This window comes from Conger conger, chromosome 17 (assembly GCF_963514075.1).
Source record: "Conger conger chromosome 17, fConCon1.1, whole genome shotgun sequence".
In the NCBI taxonomy this organism is placed as follows: domain Eukaryota; kingdom Metazoa; phylum Chordata; class Actinopteri; order Anguilliformes; family Congridae; genus Conger; species Conger conger.
Window position 1 is genome coordinate 27,119,367 of NC_083776.1, and position 17,795 is coordinate 27,137,161.

Consider the following 17,795-nt stretch of genomic DNA (forward strand, 5'->3'; position numbering starts at 1 on the left):
GCCTTTTGAGGCTTTTTTCAGATTTCACTTTTTTTGTTTTTTATTATTAATAATATAGACACCTGTCACAGCCAGTACTGACCACAGCCTCCTGTTGTTACATAACGTTTTATATAAGTATTAACGATTACAAATATCTACCTTTAAATGGTACATTTTTCAAGCTCATACAAGTATATGAAAATGCAGATATTTGGAACAGAATTCAGAGAGACCGCAAGAGAGGCAGTGACAGAAACAGAGGGCATGAGAGCAGAGGAGAAAGAGAGAGGTACAGAGGAGAAGGAGAGAGGTACAGAGTGAGAGAGGGCGTGAGAGCAGAGGAGAAGGAGAGAGGTACAGAGGAGAAGGAGAGAGGGCGTGAGAGCAGAGGAGAAGGAGAGATGTACAGAGGAGAAGGAGAGAGGGCATGAGAGCAGAGGAGAAGGAGAGAGGTACAGAGGAGAAGGAGAGAGGGCGTGAGAGCAGAGGAGAAGGAGAGAGGTACAGAGGAGAAGGAGAGAGGGCGTGAGAGCAGAGGAGAAGGAGAGAGGTACAGAGGAGAAGGAGAGAGGGCGTGAGAGCAGAGGAGAAGGAGAGAGGTACAGAGGAGAAGGAGAAAGGGCGTGAGAGCAGAGGAGAAGGAGAGAGGTACAGAGGAGAAGGAGAGAGGGCGTGAGAGCAGAGGAGAAGGAGAGAGGTACAGAGGAGAAGGAGAGAGGGCGTGAGAGCAGAGGAGAAGGAGAGGTACAGAGGAGAAGGAGAGAGGGCGTGAGAGCAGAGGAGAAAGAGAGAGGTACAGAGTGAGAGTGGAGAGAGGGCGTGAGAACAGAGGAGAAGGAGAGAGGTACAGAGGAGAAGGAGAGAGGTACAGAGCGAGAAGGAGAGAGGTACAGAGCGAGAAGGAGAGAGGTACAGAGCGAGAAGGAGAGAGGTACAGAGCGAGAAGGCGGGGTTAGCGGGGTCCTCTGACTGACAGGTGCGAGTGGGCGGCCCACCTGAGGAAGCGCTCGTACAGATGCCCTGAAGCCAGCGAGAAGATGTTCAACACGTCCTCCCTCTTCCTCTGCCCCTCCTCTGACCCCCCGCCGGCGAGACTGCGGGAGCACATCACACAACACAATCACACACAGCACACAACACACAGCAATGCAATACAATACAATCACACAACACAATAACACTCAATACACAACAATGCAATAGAAAGAAATCACACAACACAGTAACACACAGCAATGTAATACAATACACTTACACAACACAGAAACACTCAATACATAACAATTACACAACAATGCAATATAGTGGTTTCTATATTTTTTCTGTCTGACCCCCATTAGGTAATAGGGGTCTATTAAGACACTCATCCTTCACTGTGCCTTTTACTTCAACCCTCACTGTTCCCACATCAGGGCCATAGACTGTAAAATAAATACGTCTGTGACGCCTACTGAATAGAAAAGCAGAACACTGTGTTTTGTAACCGCAGAAGTGCAGTTTTTGGGCGCCGCCATGTTGTACAAATTGGAGCCAGGATGAAAACACCTCTGTATTGACATTTTCTTGTGGGAAAAAACGATTGACTTCATATGTTTACCATTTACTTACATTGGAGGGGCGGCTGAAATACCTATACTGGAGCCAGCCGCAGTGGCACAAGATAATGAGCTTCAGAAACGAAGCCTGGTTTGGGCCGCTTGGTCACGGCAGAATGTTTTTGGGGTGTGGTTGTCACTCGACATGTGACACACGGGGACTGAGACAGCAGAGCGGGCATCTGTTACCATGACAGCCCCATCTGTTACCATGACAGCTGCATCCAAGCAAGCATGTGCATCCACAGATTTTATTTTCCCCCCCAAGTGAACCCCTTCACGTCAGCCAGAAAGCATTCTGATTGGTCGGATTTCTGACTAAAGTTGTATCTGAATTCTGCTGGTTCAGCGGCTCAAAGCCAAACTCGGACAGCAGGAGCATGGATGCTTTAAGGCCTATTAGCCAGACAAAAAAACATCCCAGAAGCAACATCCACAGTGCTGCTTCCAAACCCATATGACCAGGACCAGTACTTTACAGCAAAATACTCATCAGCCCAGCTGCTACTGTGATTTTAAATTATGCATAATAGAGTTATGAAACTGAACAGTATGAGGTATTACCACATAATACAGTGTTCCCTGATACACCCTTAAAACCATTAAGGGCTGAGGTGTGCAAATTTAATGCCTGCCTAATTTGTTAGTATAATGTCACAATAAAAAGAGTTTCCTGGATATATTTTGTGGAAATGAAATGTTCCTGGTCAGCATAACCAGTTTGCATGCATCCCTGAACAAAAAAACACAGCTGAGGATAAAAATAAGAGCCAATGGTAAAAGAGGAAAATATCTATAAAGAGATGTGAAAAGTACATAAAACATCAGCATTCTGTGGGAGACAAAATGGCTGCACGCTTAATGCTGGTGAAACAGGAGAGGAAAACAGCCAAGATGGAATAAAGCAGAGCGTTTATCATGCAGAAAGGGGCAGGCATTACTCAAGCAATGTGAATCTGAAGAGAGACAGCCAGTGGACACATAGCAGTCCAGTCAGAAAGTCCTCCTACCTTCTTTCCACAGAGTTCCACACCCTTCACATAATGTGAGCAGGTGGCCAGAAGCAGACAAGTCACAAGTTTTGAGTTAGAGAGTGTACAAGCACACACACAGTCCCACACACACAAGCACACACACAGTCCCACACACACACACACACACACACAAACGCACACACGCACGCAGACAAACACATACACAAAATGTTAATAAAAATTATGTGGATATGTCTGGTCACGTCACTTTGTGAGTGTAGGCTAATGCTGTATCTACCCGCAGGGGTACTCTGACTGGACAGATATCAAATGGAAAAATGTGTTCCGCATGCACCTTGTTATGGATTCCCAAATTCCTTTGTTCTCCGTGCTGTCGCTAAGGAGATCCTCGTTCATTTTTTCTGCCCTTTTCTGCACCTGTGAAAGAGACGCGGGTGGTAAAGAGTCATCACAGTGGCCAATCCACACAGGTAGACTTGGAAAATGGAGCTAAACCGGTCACATGGTGAGAGTAAGAGTGAAAAAATACAACAAAAAAAAACATTAAATAACAGACATCACTTCCATTAACTGCCTTTATACACAATGTGCCAATTATTAGTAGTGGTAGTAGTAGTTGTAGTAGTTGTTGTAGTTGTAGCAATAGTTTGTAAAAAATGCTACAGAGGCCTGGAATGTAGTGGCAATGCTTACCCTGACTTTGATGATCTTGCTGAGGAAACTATTGAGGACAACAATGACATCGCCTGTCTCTGCCTGGGAGTCTGTGCCATCATGCCTGGAGAGAGAGAATGAGTGAGCAACAGTGAGAGAACGTGAGAGGAAGAGAAAGAATAGAGAGAAAGAATGAGCAATGGATAACGGTCTATGTTTTCAGATTTATTTATTTTTATTTGCACAAAGTGAAAAGAGAGGGGTCTTAAATGAGACATTTTAATGGCTGGAACAGTAAAAAGGTTCATTATGGTTTCAGAAATTAATGTGAAAGAGCATTATCACAGAAATCTGCTAAACACACACACACACACACACACACACACACACACACACACACATGCCGCACACACACACACGCTCACACACACACAGACACACACACCTTTCTTTCCTTTCACAGTCTGATTACGACCTGCCAGGACATCGCGCCCAGGTGACACATAAACCTGACAGAGACGCGGAGAGACATTTCTCTCTCTCTTCCTCTCCGGGCGAGCCGTGTGAACAACTACAAACGTCTGATTAAAGGACAACGCTCGTCTGAAGCTCCCCATCTGTGCCCGTGTGAACTCAGCGACGCAAAGGATTCTGGGAGCGTGACTCAGCCGAGCTGGAACGTCCCGGGGAGGGAGCGCGAGGCGGGAAGCTCAGGTCGCGCTCCCGGAGCGTCCGCGTGGCGAGCCTGTCGCCGTGACGCCACACACACACGCAAACAGCTCAAACGCCGACACAATACAAGTCCTGGCTAGCGCTGCCTTCTGGGATCGCGGCCAGGGGCTAAGCGACGTCTCCATTCATCTCCGGCCCCATTCATCTCCGGCCCCGTCCCCCTGCTTTGAATGGGACTGAGATCGGCCCGACACAGCCAGAGAGCGGCAGCGCTGGACGAGCGCACTCGTTCTCAGCACTGAGCCGTGTTCACGGCTTCTGAGGCTGACGCTGGGCCTATAGGGAGAGGGGTGAGGGGGGGGCAGCCCGGTACAGGTGCCAGGAGGGTAGGGTACGGGATAGGACCACGAGCTCTTCCACCGTGGGGAATGTGGCACGCGCACGGCTCGCATTGAACCCCTTCCAAAATACCGCCCACACTAAACGCTGGGGGCCCCACGAAACGCTGCACTTACTAGGTGACACGCGGCTATTAATGAGACCGTTTTACATCTCCCCCACGGAGAGAACACCCACTCTCACCCCAGACTCATCTCAGAGCAGGAGACCACCCCAAATCTTGGCTCTAATCGCCCTGGTAACCAGCGCAGGTGTGGCGAGAAAGTGGAATGAATTACGACGCTGCCGGGGTGAAAAACGACAGTGCAGCTTCAGCAGCCAGGCTGAGGGTTTAATCTCAGTGTTTCAGGCCGGTTCAGGAGGAACCGGGTCTGCGTTTGGCTGTGCTGTGGGGTTAAAGTCTCCGTGTCTTTAAACTCTGACCAAAGTTTGGACATGGAGTAAACCTAATGTGACCTAAATGTGAGTGTGAGTGTAAATTTGTGAGTGTACATTTTTTTATGTGAGTGTGAGTGTAAATTTGTGAGTGTAAAGTTGTAAATGTGAGTGTAAATGTAAGCATGAGGAGTTAAAACCGCTCTGTATTGCACATGGTCGTTCGACTAAATTAAAATGAATATGTCACTATGTTTCACCAATTTATGATAATTACATAATTTCACTATTACAGTCTAACAGTGAAAAAGACTGAACAAAAGGCGCCTTTATCATTATCTCTGCAATAACTGTTTTCTGTGGAGAGGATTCTAAACTGCAGCCGTGTTAGAGCAGTTAAACAGAGAGAGGGAGCGATATATAGAGCACATCATTTCAGTCTGAGGCACAGACAGCAGGTGCACTGTAGTCTAATCACATCCCCAAAGAGAGCAACGCACAAACCAGATTTAACAGGAGAGGGGAGCGTATGCGAAGAGAAATAAAGGAATAAGGGGGAGGAGAAGAGTGGGGAGGAAAGGGAGGAAGGGGAGAAAAGAGGAGGACAAAGTTGTTCTGAGGACACACAGAGGCTCTCCTGGTCTATTTTCCCTCTGGGAAACTCACTGGACCCATCCATGTCCACTCTGAACTCAAGCAAATAAGACACATAAGCAGGCAGGATGCTCAATGCAGCAGGAAGGGCTGCCCAGTACACTACCTACCCACTGAGACAATGGAAATATGCCAGCCACACATTCTCCTTAACACAGACAGTCACGTAGGCTGACTTCCACAGACAGGACGAGCAGAGATGCTATGGAAAGTTCTGGAAAAGGCGGGTTATGCAGATGGGGTGACTCACGCGAGTATCTGGTAGATCTCTTCAGAGCGGCCCTCTCTAAGCTTCAGCACCCAGGCCCCAGGGTTGGCCTTTAACTGGAAGTACCCCTGTCGAAATTCAGAGAACAACAGCAGACACACCATCACCCAGAAAGCATACTGAGCTGCAGAGAAAACTACACTGCAGACATTGCCCTAGAGACAGAAATGCTACCATGACTTTTACTTTCAAACCATACGATTGATGGCACCCAGATAATGAACGAATGAAAATATTTTGGTTTTGAAAGCACAGACATTGTCAACTGGAATAAAAAAAAAACAGTGATTATAACTGTGGTAATGAACTCAGATTGTTTCAGAAGGTGGGGAGGGCAGGGGCGTACCAGGTTGGCCATGACGATGGTGTCCTGCACCAGGGGGGCGGTCCTGGTCCCCAGGATGAACTGCAGGCCGCGGGGGGGCTGGCCCGTGGAGAGGTCGAAGCAGTGCCCCTCCAACAGCACATGCTCCAGCTCATACTCTGCAGTCACAGAGCTACTGATCTGGAGAGACCGACACAGAGTAACGCACTGACCAACAATGACCGTGATCAAATAATAGACCAATTACACACAGTATCTCCCTGACCAACACTGACCGTGATCTAATAATAAACCAATCAAGTAAAAAAACTGTCAATTATGTCACAATGAACCAACCAGTTCACCAGGTCATATGTCAACCAACCGAGCAACCAAGCAATCAATTCAACAGCTAAAATGATGAGTCAATTAAGCAACTAACCAAACTTTCAACCAACAAACAAACTAACCAAATCAAGTATTAGCCAACCAGCAACCAATCAACAAACTAATATATGAACCAACCAGTCAATAAATTGACCAATCCATCAAGCAAAGAGCCAATTGACCAAGAAGAAATCAATTAAAACACAAGTCAGTCATGCATCTAAGAAATGTAGTTAGTATGGCAGTAGGCAGGTTAGTATGAATTTAGCCCCTCCTGCAGGCAGATGGGAGTGAACATGACTACTGAGAGGGAGAACTTTAGCACCTCCTGCAGGTGGATGTTGTCCAGGTCGTAGGAGCTCCGCACCGCCTCCACCATCCAGTTCTCGGGAGTGATCATGTTGAGGGTGAGCAGGGGCGACTCGGGCATGTCGCCAAAGTGGGCCATGGGTCCGGGGGACAGGGTGTTGTTGCCGAGGAACGCCACGTCTGACTCCAGCACGTAGCGGTAGAAGCTGCAGAGAAGGAGGAGGAGAGGAGAGGGGGAGAGTGGAGAGAGGGAGGAGAGGAGAGGGGGAGGGTGGAGAGAGGGTGGAGAGAGGGTGGAGAAACCTGGGCTGTCAGATCCCTGAGGTGAAACCAGTGAATCATCCAGGATAGAGCTGACACAGTCGATTGCGGAGTATTTTAAAACCCAACCTATTATAAGACCGTAATCCCCATTTCCTTAGGGAGGCCTGCTTTCAATTCACCATTATTCTAAGAGCCTTCCCCCAGAGACATACTGTCCTTCTATAATCCCATAATTACATTTTAAATCAATCTTCTACACTGTATGAAACAAGAAGAAGAACAAAAGGCAAAGGTTGTGTTTAGAGAGATTATTAAACGATTAATATAATATGAAAACACAGCTCTCTCTTTCCCGCTGGCTGCTTAGGTCCTCCAGGGCAGACATAATGGCAGCTCCAATCAGGACTCCCCTATCCGGGCTACCAACTCCCCCATTTAACTGACCCACCCCCTCCATCTAAGACAATGTGTGAGTGTTCTGGTGTGTTTGGCGAGCTGGTTTCAGTACCTTCAGTACATTTACCTGCTGAACTTGTTGGCGTTTCTGGACAAAATTTTGATTTTATTTGTTGGTGAAATGCAAGGACAACCGTCAATACAATCCCATCCTTTCGCTGAGACTGACCCACAGAGGCAAGGTGGCAGGGGGAGATATCTGGAGATATCTGCTTCACATTTGATCTCCGGAGATTGTCAGCACTGTGCGAAGTTCCCAGGCACCTTGACCGCAGAGCACGGTGCAGCAGGTAAGAATAATCCCAAAGCTTCTCTCTCCACACTAACAGGCTGAATGTCATTCCAAGACACTCGGGTGCCTCTGTGATTGGCCGCATGGGCACAATAGCAGAACCCCCTCTCTTAATTCACATTCCTACAACAAGCACGGAATTGATATTGCGCCTGCATCATAACAAGTGCCCAAGGTTGGCTCAATGCTGAGCATTAACCTTCCAGGTAATGCATTTCTCTGAAACATAAAAGCCAGCAAAAACAAACAGGCGGTCGATGGTGGTTTCCTGTGTTCTGGTGCTAAAGGCATTACTCATTACCAAGACAAGTGCAATAGGCCTGACCTCCCCCCTCTACTGCCCTTATTTACACACAGCACTTCCCCACCAATCATCAGAGGAGCCCTGGACAAGCCCCGCCCATTATGGCAATGGGACAACCTTTTACTGTGGGGGATACCGGAAGGGGAGGGATTCCTGTGGGGGGGGGGAGGATACAGGAAGGGACAGGGTTTCCTGTGGGAGATACAGGAACAGGAAGTTCAACGAGCTCACCTCTTCAGGGGCGTCTCAGAGAGCTTGGCCCGGCAGTTCATGAACAATCGCAGGTTCATATTGACCACACGACTCAGCACCTGAACGGAACACATAACAGTCAGCGCACAGCGCAACACAGTCAACACACGGCACCAGAGAGATAAATAGAGGTAACACACATCCCTGCTGGTAGCCCAAGGGCTGACAGAGTCAAGTTAAGCTGTCAGATGAAACATGTCATATGTCACACAATATGACAGGTGCGCTCAAAATAGTTTCTTTTAAAGCGTATAAAGATGCAAAATACACTTGTAGCATTTACTGTACTCATCGTGATACAACATGAACCCTATCACTGCAAGGATTACAAAGAACGTCTTGCAGAGAAATTTAGAGATTAAAGAGGAAGTGTTTTGTTTTTCATTTGTTCAGTCACACACTTTTTGTAGCTTGTGGGCAAGTGTCTGTGTCTGCGATTGTGTGATTACAAGAGATCATCAAATCATGGTCTGCTGGGAACTGCTGGTTTTCCACCCTCCCTTTACCTGGGAGTCAGGTGTGAAGACAATCTGGCCAATCATTGTCACTAACTATTCAGTTAATCACAGAGAGAAAAGAAAACCAGGACTGGATTCCAGAGACAGATTTGATGATCACAGTCACAGGAAATTGAGTTTTTATCTCTGCCGACTGCCCTCTGCTGGGTGTCAGCACCTCTGATCTGGTCTCTGAGCCGGGACAGGGAGTCTGCCCCAGCGCTCGAGCGCTAGGGGAAACAGGAGCGTCTTACGATCAGCAGGGCGGACATCTTCTGGGCCTCTCTGCTGAGGGGGTCCACGAGTGCCACCACGTCGTAGAACACCTCCTCCTCCCGCTCAGAGAGGTGGAGCACGCTGGGAGACACACGCACACGCATGTAGATTTCACACACACACACACACAGCACAAAAACGATGAAAACAACAACAGTAACAGAGGCTACTGAAGAATAAGGGAAGATATAAGTTTCTCTCTCTCTCTCTCTCTCTCTCTCTCTCTCACCTGAATTCGTCTTTGGCGAACTTAACGTCTCTCCGGGGCTCTCCTTTGGGGGCGGCGGTCAGCAGGGCGTCGACCTTCATCACCAAATCACTGGCCCTGGGGGGCGAGAGAGAGAGCACACCAATTGGCTGCTGAGACAGGAAGAGTGCACTCATTGTCCCTGCCAACCAGGGCTGCACGATATATCGAATCACGTTTTTATAGAGCATAATAAGAATAGCTGCCACCATGTGGCGTATAGGCTATCTTCAATCTTCAGATGAATCATACCTGATGTGGCAGTCAACAACCAAACGTCAGAGGTCATATTAAATGCTTCCGGGATGAAAATACATCACCGATATCCACTGGGTGTCCATGAGATAGCCAATCACCAACACACCTGTACGCCCCATGGCAGCAGTTATTCTATTATGCTTAAAAATACTACTCCCAATACAGAAACAGCACACTAATTGGCCCTGTCTGGACAGAAACAGCACACTGATTGGCCCAGCCTAGACAAAAACAGCATGCTGATAGGCCCTGCCGGTACAGAGTGATGAAGCTGACTGGCCGTCTCCACACGGGAGCTCTGGGGATGTGAGAGAGGCGCACGAGCTGAGGAGTGTAATTAAGAGGCAGTGCTGACAGACGCGAGTTCTCCTGCTGTGGACAGAGGCGCCCCCGGGGGAGGTGTCCTGGAGATCGGCAGAGTGCCACCGCTCCGTCTCCTAATTAGTCCCAATCATTCACTCAATCCTGGCGTCTCCTGCTACCGCACGTTCCAACCGGAGACAGCTCTCCAGCTCCTCACAGCAGTGCGTTCTGGGAAAAGCACCGCCGTACGCACACACAACTGATCAAGGCTGGAGAGAGAAAAACCTTGCACATCAGAATACCCCAAGGGAGCCAGAACCAAGTCTGCATTTTTGTACAGACTACAGCAAGCGGGCTAGCGTCTTCGACATTGGTAATGTCTGATATGTTTACGTTTGACGTTCGGATTTCAGACATGAGACAATCTGGAGTGCGGAGCCTGACCCCGTATACCGCCCCAAAGGACGAGGAAGTAGTGCACTGCCACAGGAAATGATGTCAGAGAGGAAGAGAGTGGACGCACTGTCTCCCTTTGGCTCCCGTCTGCTTGACCTGAGCCTTGATCTTCTGAGCAGAGGTGCCAAGCGTGATCTTCTCCAGCAAGTGGAAGTCCTCTGCACCGAACTCCTCCTCTTCCCCAAAAGGCCCCAAAATCTAACGAAAGCAAATCAGAATTACACAGGGGGCAGGCTCCGCCTCTCACAGACCAGGACACAAGAATCAAGAGCCAGAGAAGAACTCAGAAACAGAAAGAGAAGAGAAAGAAGAAAAACAACAATCACAGGCTGAACAATGCACCATAACATTTGGAATCAGAATGACACAGATGGAGAATGATTCAGCTACCAGCAGAAATTTGAATGCATCGACTGCAGACCAAAAAAAGGAGAGAATGATAAGTATGGGGAATATTCTATCCACCTCTTTATCTGATTGTCTTAAAATCTGACTCTGCAATGCCTGGCAGCACAATATGATTATTATTATGATTATGATTATCACCAGAGTAATGGAAGTCACACTCTTGCATTGTGTTACTGTTTCAGATTTCAGACAGTGGAGTTCTGCTACAGCAGGGTCTTTCAAAATTCTCCAGTCACAGGGGACCTCACCCCTACTGTCGCACCACAGGTATTCACATGTGGACACACTCAAATACTCAGTCACACACACACGCTTATCAACATGTACACTCACACACAGACACACACACTTATACACACATACAAACAGATACACACACACTCAATCCCACAGGTATAAGTGCACCCATATCTGCAGAAATCTCCTGGGCAGAAATGCTCTGGTTTACACATTGGTTCATTACAGACAGTGAACCCCAGGGGTGAAGACATCCTCCATCCCCTGCCTGACAGAATGGCAAACTGCATCTCTCTGCAGACACCTGCAGTTCTTGAGAAACGGCAACACAAAGCACACAGATCTGAACACATGACCCCGAAAGCTGACAGGGTCAGCCCGGACCTCCAGCCCGACTGACCCCGACCCCGCCCCTGCCCGACCCCCAGCTCCTCACCCTGCCGTTGCTGACCACGGCCCGTTCCCCCGGCTGCAGCTTCAGGGCGTCCCGGCAGAAGAGCTCCTGGCTGTGGAGGAAGCCCAGCTCCAGGGTGTTAAACTTCTTCTCAAAGCTGTCCTGGTCCATGCCCTGCAGAAGAGCCCAAACCCCGCCCTGTCACTCACTGTAACCAGCACCGTTTACTCACGCTATTTCATCCCGATTCAAACACGAGGGCTCAACACTGTGTGTTGTGTGTGTGTGTGTGTGTGTGCGCATGTGCTTGCATGCATGTCCGTGTGTGCGTCTGTGTGTGTGTGTGTGTGTGTGTGTGTGTGCGCGTGTGTATGTGTGTGCAAGAGAATGTGCGTGACAGACAGAGTGTGCGCATGCGTACGTGTGTGTGTGTGTGTGTGTGTGTGTGTGTGTGTGTGTGTGTGTGTGTGTGTGTGTGAGTGCATGCGTGTGTCTCTCTCAGGGTTTTTCTTTAACATGTGGACATGTGCAGCTGAACAACAGCCTTCAATTACCACATGTGCTTCAATTTGGCTGTAAATGCATTTAATCTAAATGCCACTAGATCACTTGAAAAATCACTTGAAATGAAAGGAAAACATTAGTCGCTGCCAAAAATGAATTCAGCCTGCAGGCTCCTTGTCTGTTTGTCGTGTTAATTGTCTATATTTTGATAAGAGCATGAGAGTGAATGGAATAAGTATGAGGGCAATGATCCTGTGTTACCTTTTTAGAGAAATCCCCTGTGTATGCACACACACACACACACACACACATCTGCGGTATGAATAAATGATTACTCTGCAGCCACGGTTCTAGACAGGCAGATCAGAGGCCGTCTTTGGGGGCTTCCTGAGGGACGTTGCCCTGGCTTCTCTCACGCTGGAGAGCCTGACACATGCAGCATGCGGAGAAAACTTCCACTGCAGCCAAACCTACTCCACAGATTTACTCCATGGCTGGAGGGGCTCTGCTGGGAGAACAGCCCACAGAATTTCATCAGCCACATAAAAAAATACATAAATAAAACGGGCCGAATAAGGCTCTGGCTGTTTTCATTAGCGGACAGAGGGAGCTCTCCTCGTAACAAATCAGGTTCAACATCCCCACGGTGTAAAACAGCACAAAAGCAAGAGAAAGAACAGTGAAATAATATTGGGGAGAAAATTGTGTCAGCGTGATTCAGAGCAGTTTTCCTGGCCGTGCTGTAATAAAGCATTGGCCGTGAGAGCCGACTGATTCAGAACACCCAGCGCCGGCAAACCACGGCAAGCTCTCAACTTGTGTTCCAGACAGTGTAATTAAACCCAAAGAGGAAGTAATTACATCCATCACTGCCGCTGTGCTCAGAAACACTCCTACCCCCTCCTCCGAATGGAAGATATGCGGACAGGTGATTAGCCAGATCATTCCGCATTCAGGTCCGGTAATAACTGTGTGCAAACATCTCTGTGCTGACAGATTATAACCAATGTATTGATCTCTCCATGTTTACAGCTTACCGAACGTGACCGTTGTGTTTGGACCCACCTCTGGAAGCAGGTCTTTAATCTTGGTTCCTTGCTGGAGGAGCTGGCCAGTCTCCTCCTTTACTAGCTTCTGGACAAAATTAAAGGTGTCCTTGCTCTTTTGGGTGAGGAGTGAGGCCCAGATGGCTCGGCCAATTGCGGTGCTCTCCTCCGTTGGCCTGGAGCCAGGGTTGGCGATCACTCCCACGCGCACGTTAGGGCTGGACTTCTGCAGAGCGAGACAGGAGATTAGTCATCACTCCCAATGGTCAACACCCACACCAGCTCCACATTTAACTGCACATTTCACACCATATTTAGCTCTGCATTTAAATCCACACTTGCACTTCACACTGGACACTGGGATGGCAGAACCAGCCACTGCACTGTGAGTGTGTGTGAGTGTGTGTGAGTGTGTGTGTGTGTGCGCGCAGGGGCGGAGGAAGGACCAGCAGAAATCACAAAGTACAATCAAATTGGGGCATAACAATGGATAATTACAGGCTGATGGCAGAAAGATAAGCCAGTCTGCAAACAGTGGTGTCTCACCGCTGTTTCTCCAACAGTGGAGTGAAATATCCTGAAGCACCAAATACGTGTGTGTGAGTGTGTGTGTGTGTGTGTGTGTGTGTGTGTGTGTGTACGTTCCTTCGTACAAGAGAGCTATGTGCAATGTGGCACTGCTAAATAGGAGTTTAACGGAGCAGTTTGACCCATGGGTTATCACTGCATCTCAGAGAGCAATCTTATTTTAACATGCCGCTTTTTAAAATGCCTCTCCTTTTATACATGGCTACAACTACCTCCAACAGTCTGTATATTTTAACATTTTGACACCACAGTGAGATTTCAGGGACAGCCAGCAGATATGGTACTGCAGGGTGGTTGAGCCTAGGGTACACACACACACACACACACACACACACACACACGGACAGAAACATTTCCTATATATCATGGATATTCTCCTCCAACTCCGATAGAAATCTGAGCCCCATCCATAATTATCAACTTTTAAAAGCGAGACAGGCCCACGCAGTTTCGAGGTTCAGCCGGAGAGGTGAGAACAGTGGTCTCAGTGTCTTTCTCACTCCTCTGTTGGCTTTAAAAACCCCAGGCCTCTTCTTAAACCCACACACTGCACATTCTCTCCCACTAAAGTCTTCTATTGGTCAGAATGCCTTCAGGAAACTATATATTGATCTGAACTCTTTAACTTTACAGAACACGGTCTTATTCAGCCCGTTTAGAGCTTCTCAAACTGCTGAGGAGCACGGGGTGTTGAGGCAAAGGCAGACAGAGTGTTCCAGAAACTGGTTTTCATCAGTCGACTCCATTTTGCGGACTTTGCCGAAGTCTGTGCAAACAGTAATGACCTGCCTCTTCTGAAACACCCTTGATTAGTATCCTGACGAAACAAACAATTTCTACACACACATTAATTAATGTGTATATTTGTAATGCTCGCTGAAAGATCAGAGTCGCTAAAATGGTCTGGAGGGAGAGGTGCCAATGAGACAGAAGACACTGACATTTTTATGTCACTCCGTGGCATAAAAGGACCCACTCAGGACCCACTCAGGACCCACTGGTGGGCAGGGGGAGGGGACAAGGTGGTAATGGGAGGGACCAGAGTGGGTAGTGGGAGGGGCCGAGGTTGGTTGTGAGATACAATCAACTGCCCACTGATCTTAATTAAATCTTAATTAAATCCGGCTGGTTACGGCGTAAATGCAGTTGTGCCGACATGCAGTACATTTTAATTCCATTTTTTATATTTTGGAGAAAATGTATTCAGGTTCATCATTACAGTAAGTGGGTCATGGGCCCAGGAAATATTAGTTGCATGGCAATTGATTCTGACGGGCATGTATAATCCCATGTTACACTGCTGGGGACGCAACCCATTTTCATACATTTTTATGATCAGGAGCCAAGTACTGCCATGTTCTCGTTTCCATTCATCAACAGCATTTATCTGTCCTCCCATCCGTTTATGTACCATTAATCCTCTCTATTTCAGCATTTGGATCAACAGTTCTTCAAACATGGAATTACTGTCGTTTTATTTTCAGTTCAATGTTAAATTTTCCAGAAAATACAGTGCATTATCTCAGCATTTCTGAATATCAGGTCCTGACACACCACAATTGTTCAGTGCTCAGTTAAAAGTGTGCAGTAAAGTGAGCAGTGCTCAGGCATTAGCATACTGCGCTCAGGTATTAGCATATAGGGCACACAGGCATTAGCATACAGCACTCAGGTATTAGCATATAGGGCACACAGGCATTAGCATACAGCACTCAGGTGTTAGCATATAGGGCACACAGGCATTAGCATACAGCGCTCAGGTATTAGCATATAGGGTACACAGGCATTAGTATACTGCGCTCAGGTATTAGCATATAGTGCACACAGGCATTAGCATACAGCGCTCAGGTATTAGCACATAGTGCACACAGGCATTAGCATACAGCGCTCAGGCATTAGCATACAGCACTCAGGTGTTAGCATATAGGGCACACAGGCATTAGCATACAGTGCTCAGGCATTAGCATACAGCGCTCAGGTGTTAGCATACAGTGCTCAGGTGTTAGCATACAGCGCTCAGGTGTTAGCATATAGGGCACACAGGCTTTAGCATACAGCATTCAGGTGTTAGCATATAGGGCCACAGGCATTAGCATACAGTGCTCAGGTGTTAGCATACAATGCTCAGGTATTAGCATACAGTGCTCAGGTGTTAGCATACAGCGCTCAGGTATTAGCATACAGTGCTCAGGTGTTAGCATACAGCGCTCAGGTGTTAGCATATAGGGCACACAGGCATTAGCATACAGCACTCAGCTTTTAGCATATAGGGCACACAGGCATTAGCATACAGCGCTCAGGTATTAGCATACTGCGCTCAGGTATTAGCATATAGCACTGAGGTAGAAGCAGGAAAGGTGTACGGTCTCTGTGTGTTCTGTACAGATGGAGTTTTATTGAGGGGGAAATCACCATATGTTTCACAGCATTGGCCAACAGCCTCCTTCCCGCTGGTGCCTCTAAATCCACAATAACCCAGATGGTTTGTCCATAAACCACCTCCTCATCTGGAGAGAGATCACACAGTGGCAGGGAAATGTTCACTAACACTGTAAAATTGCACACAGCCCTACATACAGTGTCCCCACACAAATCAGATTCATATTTCCCATTACTCTTCATTCAGCTTTCAATGGAAAATTTGTGATTTTCAAGGTTCTCTCAACTGTCCACTTGGCTACCTTCAGTCCCCTTGTGGTAGTGGAATAAACATGCAATCTGCTACTCTGAATTTTGCACATAGATAGAATATTGACAATATATGCTGAAAAATACTCTACAAAACAAATAGCATGGATGTTGTGAAACAGTGGGTGTAGCCCTTAGTGCAGCTCCTGGACAAGGCACTAAACCCAGAAAAAGTGACACGCACCAGTTTTGGTCAGATATTTCATGTTGGCAGAGACGACTACAGTCTTGTCTTTGGAATCCAGATAGGAGAACATATTCATGTCATCCCACTCATTCACAACTAGAAGAGAAAACAGAAGTCAAAATATTATATTATATATTATAACAGTATGGTCTCGCCAACCCTCTATCTTCCAGGAGTTTAACTTGGCTGCCAGCAATGGAGAACGGCAGACCCACATTTCCCGTTATTAGCACCGTTAGCGGTTCCAAACCGCTAACGAGTGGCGAAGTGGGAGGATACCCTGCTGTCCGGCTAACCCTCCCTAGCTCAGCCTTTTCTAGAAAGTTCTCACCTGAATGACAACCAGTTTGAAAATGTTTATGCAGAATGAGTTAAATTCTTCTGTTAATTTTGAGCATGTGCCCGCTGAGAAGTGGGTCTTGTCAGGGGCACGTTACCTGGAGAGGCAGTGAAATCCAGGTACTTCCTGTCTGTGCTCAGGATGAGAGGGTTTATGCGAGGCACCACGTTGGGCTGATCCATCAGGAAGTCCACCACGTCTGTTTCATCGCTCAGCTGACCCTGTGATTAACATGTCACATGATCAGGGTGATGAACAATCCACGGTGGCCCCACCACACAATAAACCCATTTCAGCAGGGCAGAAGGCATGCCCTCTCAATGCTAGCAGCCTCTGGCTAGAGTAACTGCAGTCACAGAGAGAAGCTTCCGGAGCCCTACCAAGACGGCAGCTCTCTGGAAGAAGTTGGTGGCATCCATGATGCGCTGGAGCAGGATGGTCTCCAGCTCCTCGGGGTCCATCTCTTCACTGCTCAGGGGGACGCCATTAAAGAGGGCCACAGGAAGTGGCCCCAGGCCACTCTTCCTGTAGAACATGCTTCCAGCCTGAAGTGACCAATCATAAATAATTATTATGTGAATGATTCACCACATGCACACGCATACACACGCGCACAAACACACACACACACACACACACACACACTCAGTTCAAAACATCTCTGCCTGACTTTGATGCTCTAAATTGACTTTCCACAGATTTTCATCGGTTTGATGTTTCATAAGATAAGATATTTAATCCCAATAAACAGTAACCTCAGGGCTCTGTGTGAATCTGTCCACACAGGTCTGTTTCTAAATGTTGTTTCCTCCAACCTCTGGCTGCGTTTTGTACCCTGGGCTGAACGACTTCTTTCTAGACTACTGTGTAAAGGCTTTTATAGAAAAAAATGCTCCCAACAGAACACAATGTGGCTAAAAGCTACCGATTATTGTCGTGGAATCTTCATAATCCCTTCCGTCTCCATGGATGTATTCATCATGTGACCTCAGGTGGATTCAGTCGGGTCCAGACATTCACACTGGACTCTATAAGTCTCTGTAAGCCTCTGTCTTTAAAACACAGCCTACAGTACTCAACAGAGACCGCGCTCCTCTCCGTCAGTGAGTCGCTCCATGCCGCACAAGCAGCCTCCCTCTCCGCTGTCCTCATTCTTCTAGATCTCTCTGCTGCCTTTGACACTGTGGATCACTCCATCCTCCTG

At 47.7% G+C, this 17,795-nt stretch overlaps 1 protein-coding gene across 2 annotated transcripts in view; it reads right to left on the minus strand.

Moving 5' to 3' along the window:
* Nucleotides 1-17,795, minus strand: part of uggt2 (UDP-glucose glycoprotein glucosyltransferase 2) — a 51,155-nt gene that overhangs the window by 10,803 nt on the left and 22,557 nt on the right. Inside the window, exons 18-34 of one of the 2 annotated variants that reach the window (XM_061226596.1) lie at nt 16,972-17,136; nt 16,689-16,812; nt 16,249-16,347; nt 15,789-15,883; nt 12,808-13,014; nt 11,281-11,412; nt 10,267-10,397; nt 9,165-9,260; nt 8,914-9,016; nt 8,142-8,221; nt 6,611-6,800; nt 5,941-6,099; nt 5,577-5,662; nt 3,266-3,350; nt 2,907-2,989; nt 2,588-2,611; nt 978-1,076 (exon numbers count right to left, since the gene is read on the minus strand). In XM_061226596.1, the coding sequence (XP_061082580.1) occupies nt 978-1,076; nt 2,588-2,611; nt 2,907-2,989; nt 3,266-3,350; nt 5,577-5,662; nt 5,941-6,099; nt 6,611-6,800; nt 8,142-8,221; nt 8,914-9,016; nt 9,165-9,260; nt 10,267-10,397; nt 11,281-11,412; nt 12,808-13,014; nt 15,789-15,883; nt 16,249-16,347; nt 16,689-16,812; nt 16,972-17,136 (1,958 nt within the window). The remainder of the gene's footprint in view (nt 1-977; nt 1,077-2,587; nt 2,612-2,906; nt 2,990-3,265; nt 3,351-5,576; nt 5,663-5,940; nt 6,100-6,610; nt 6,801-8,141; nt 8,222-8,913; nt 9,017-9,164; nt 9,261-10,266; nt 10,398-11,280; nt 11,413-12,807; nt 13,015-15,788; nt 15,884-16,248; nt 16,348-16,688; nt 16,813-16,971; nt 17,137-17,795) is intronic. The other variant, XM_061226597.1, reaches the window with a different exon arrangement.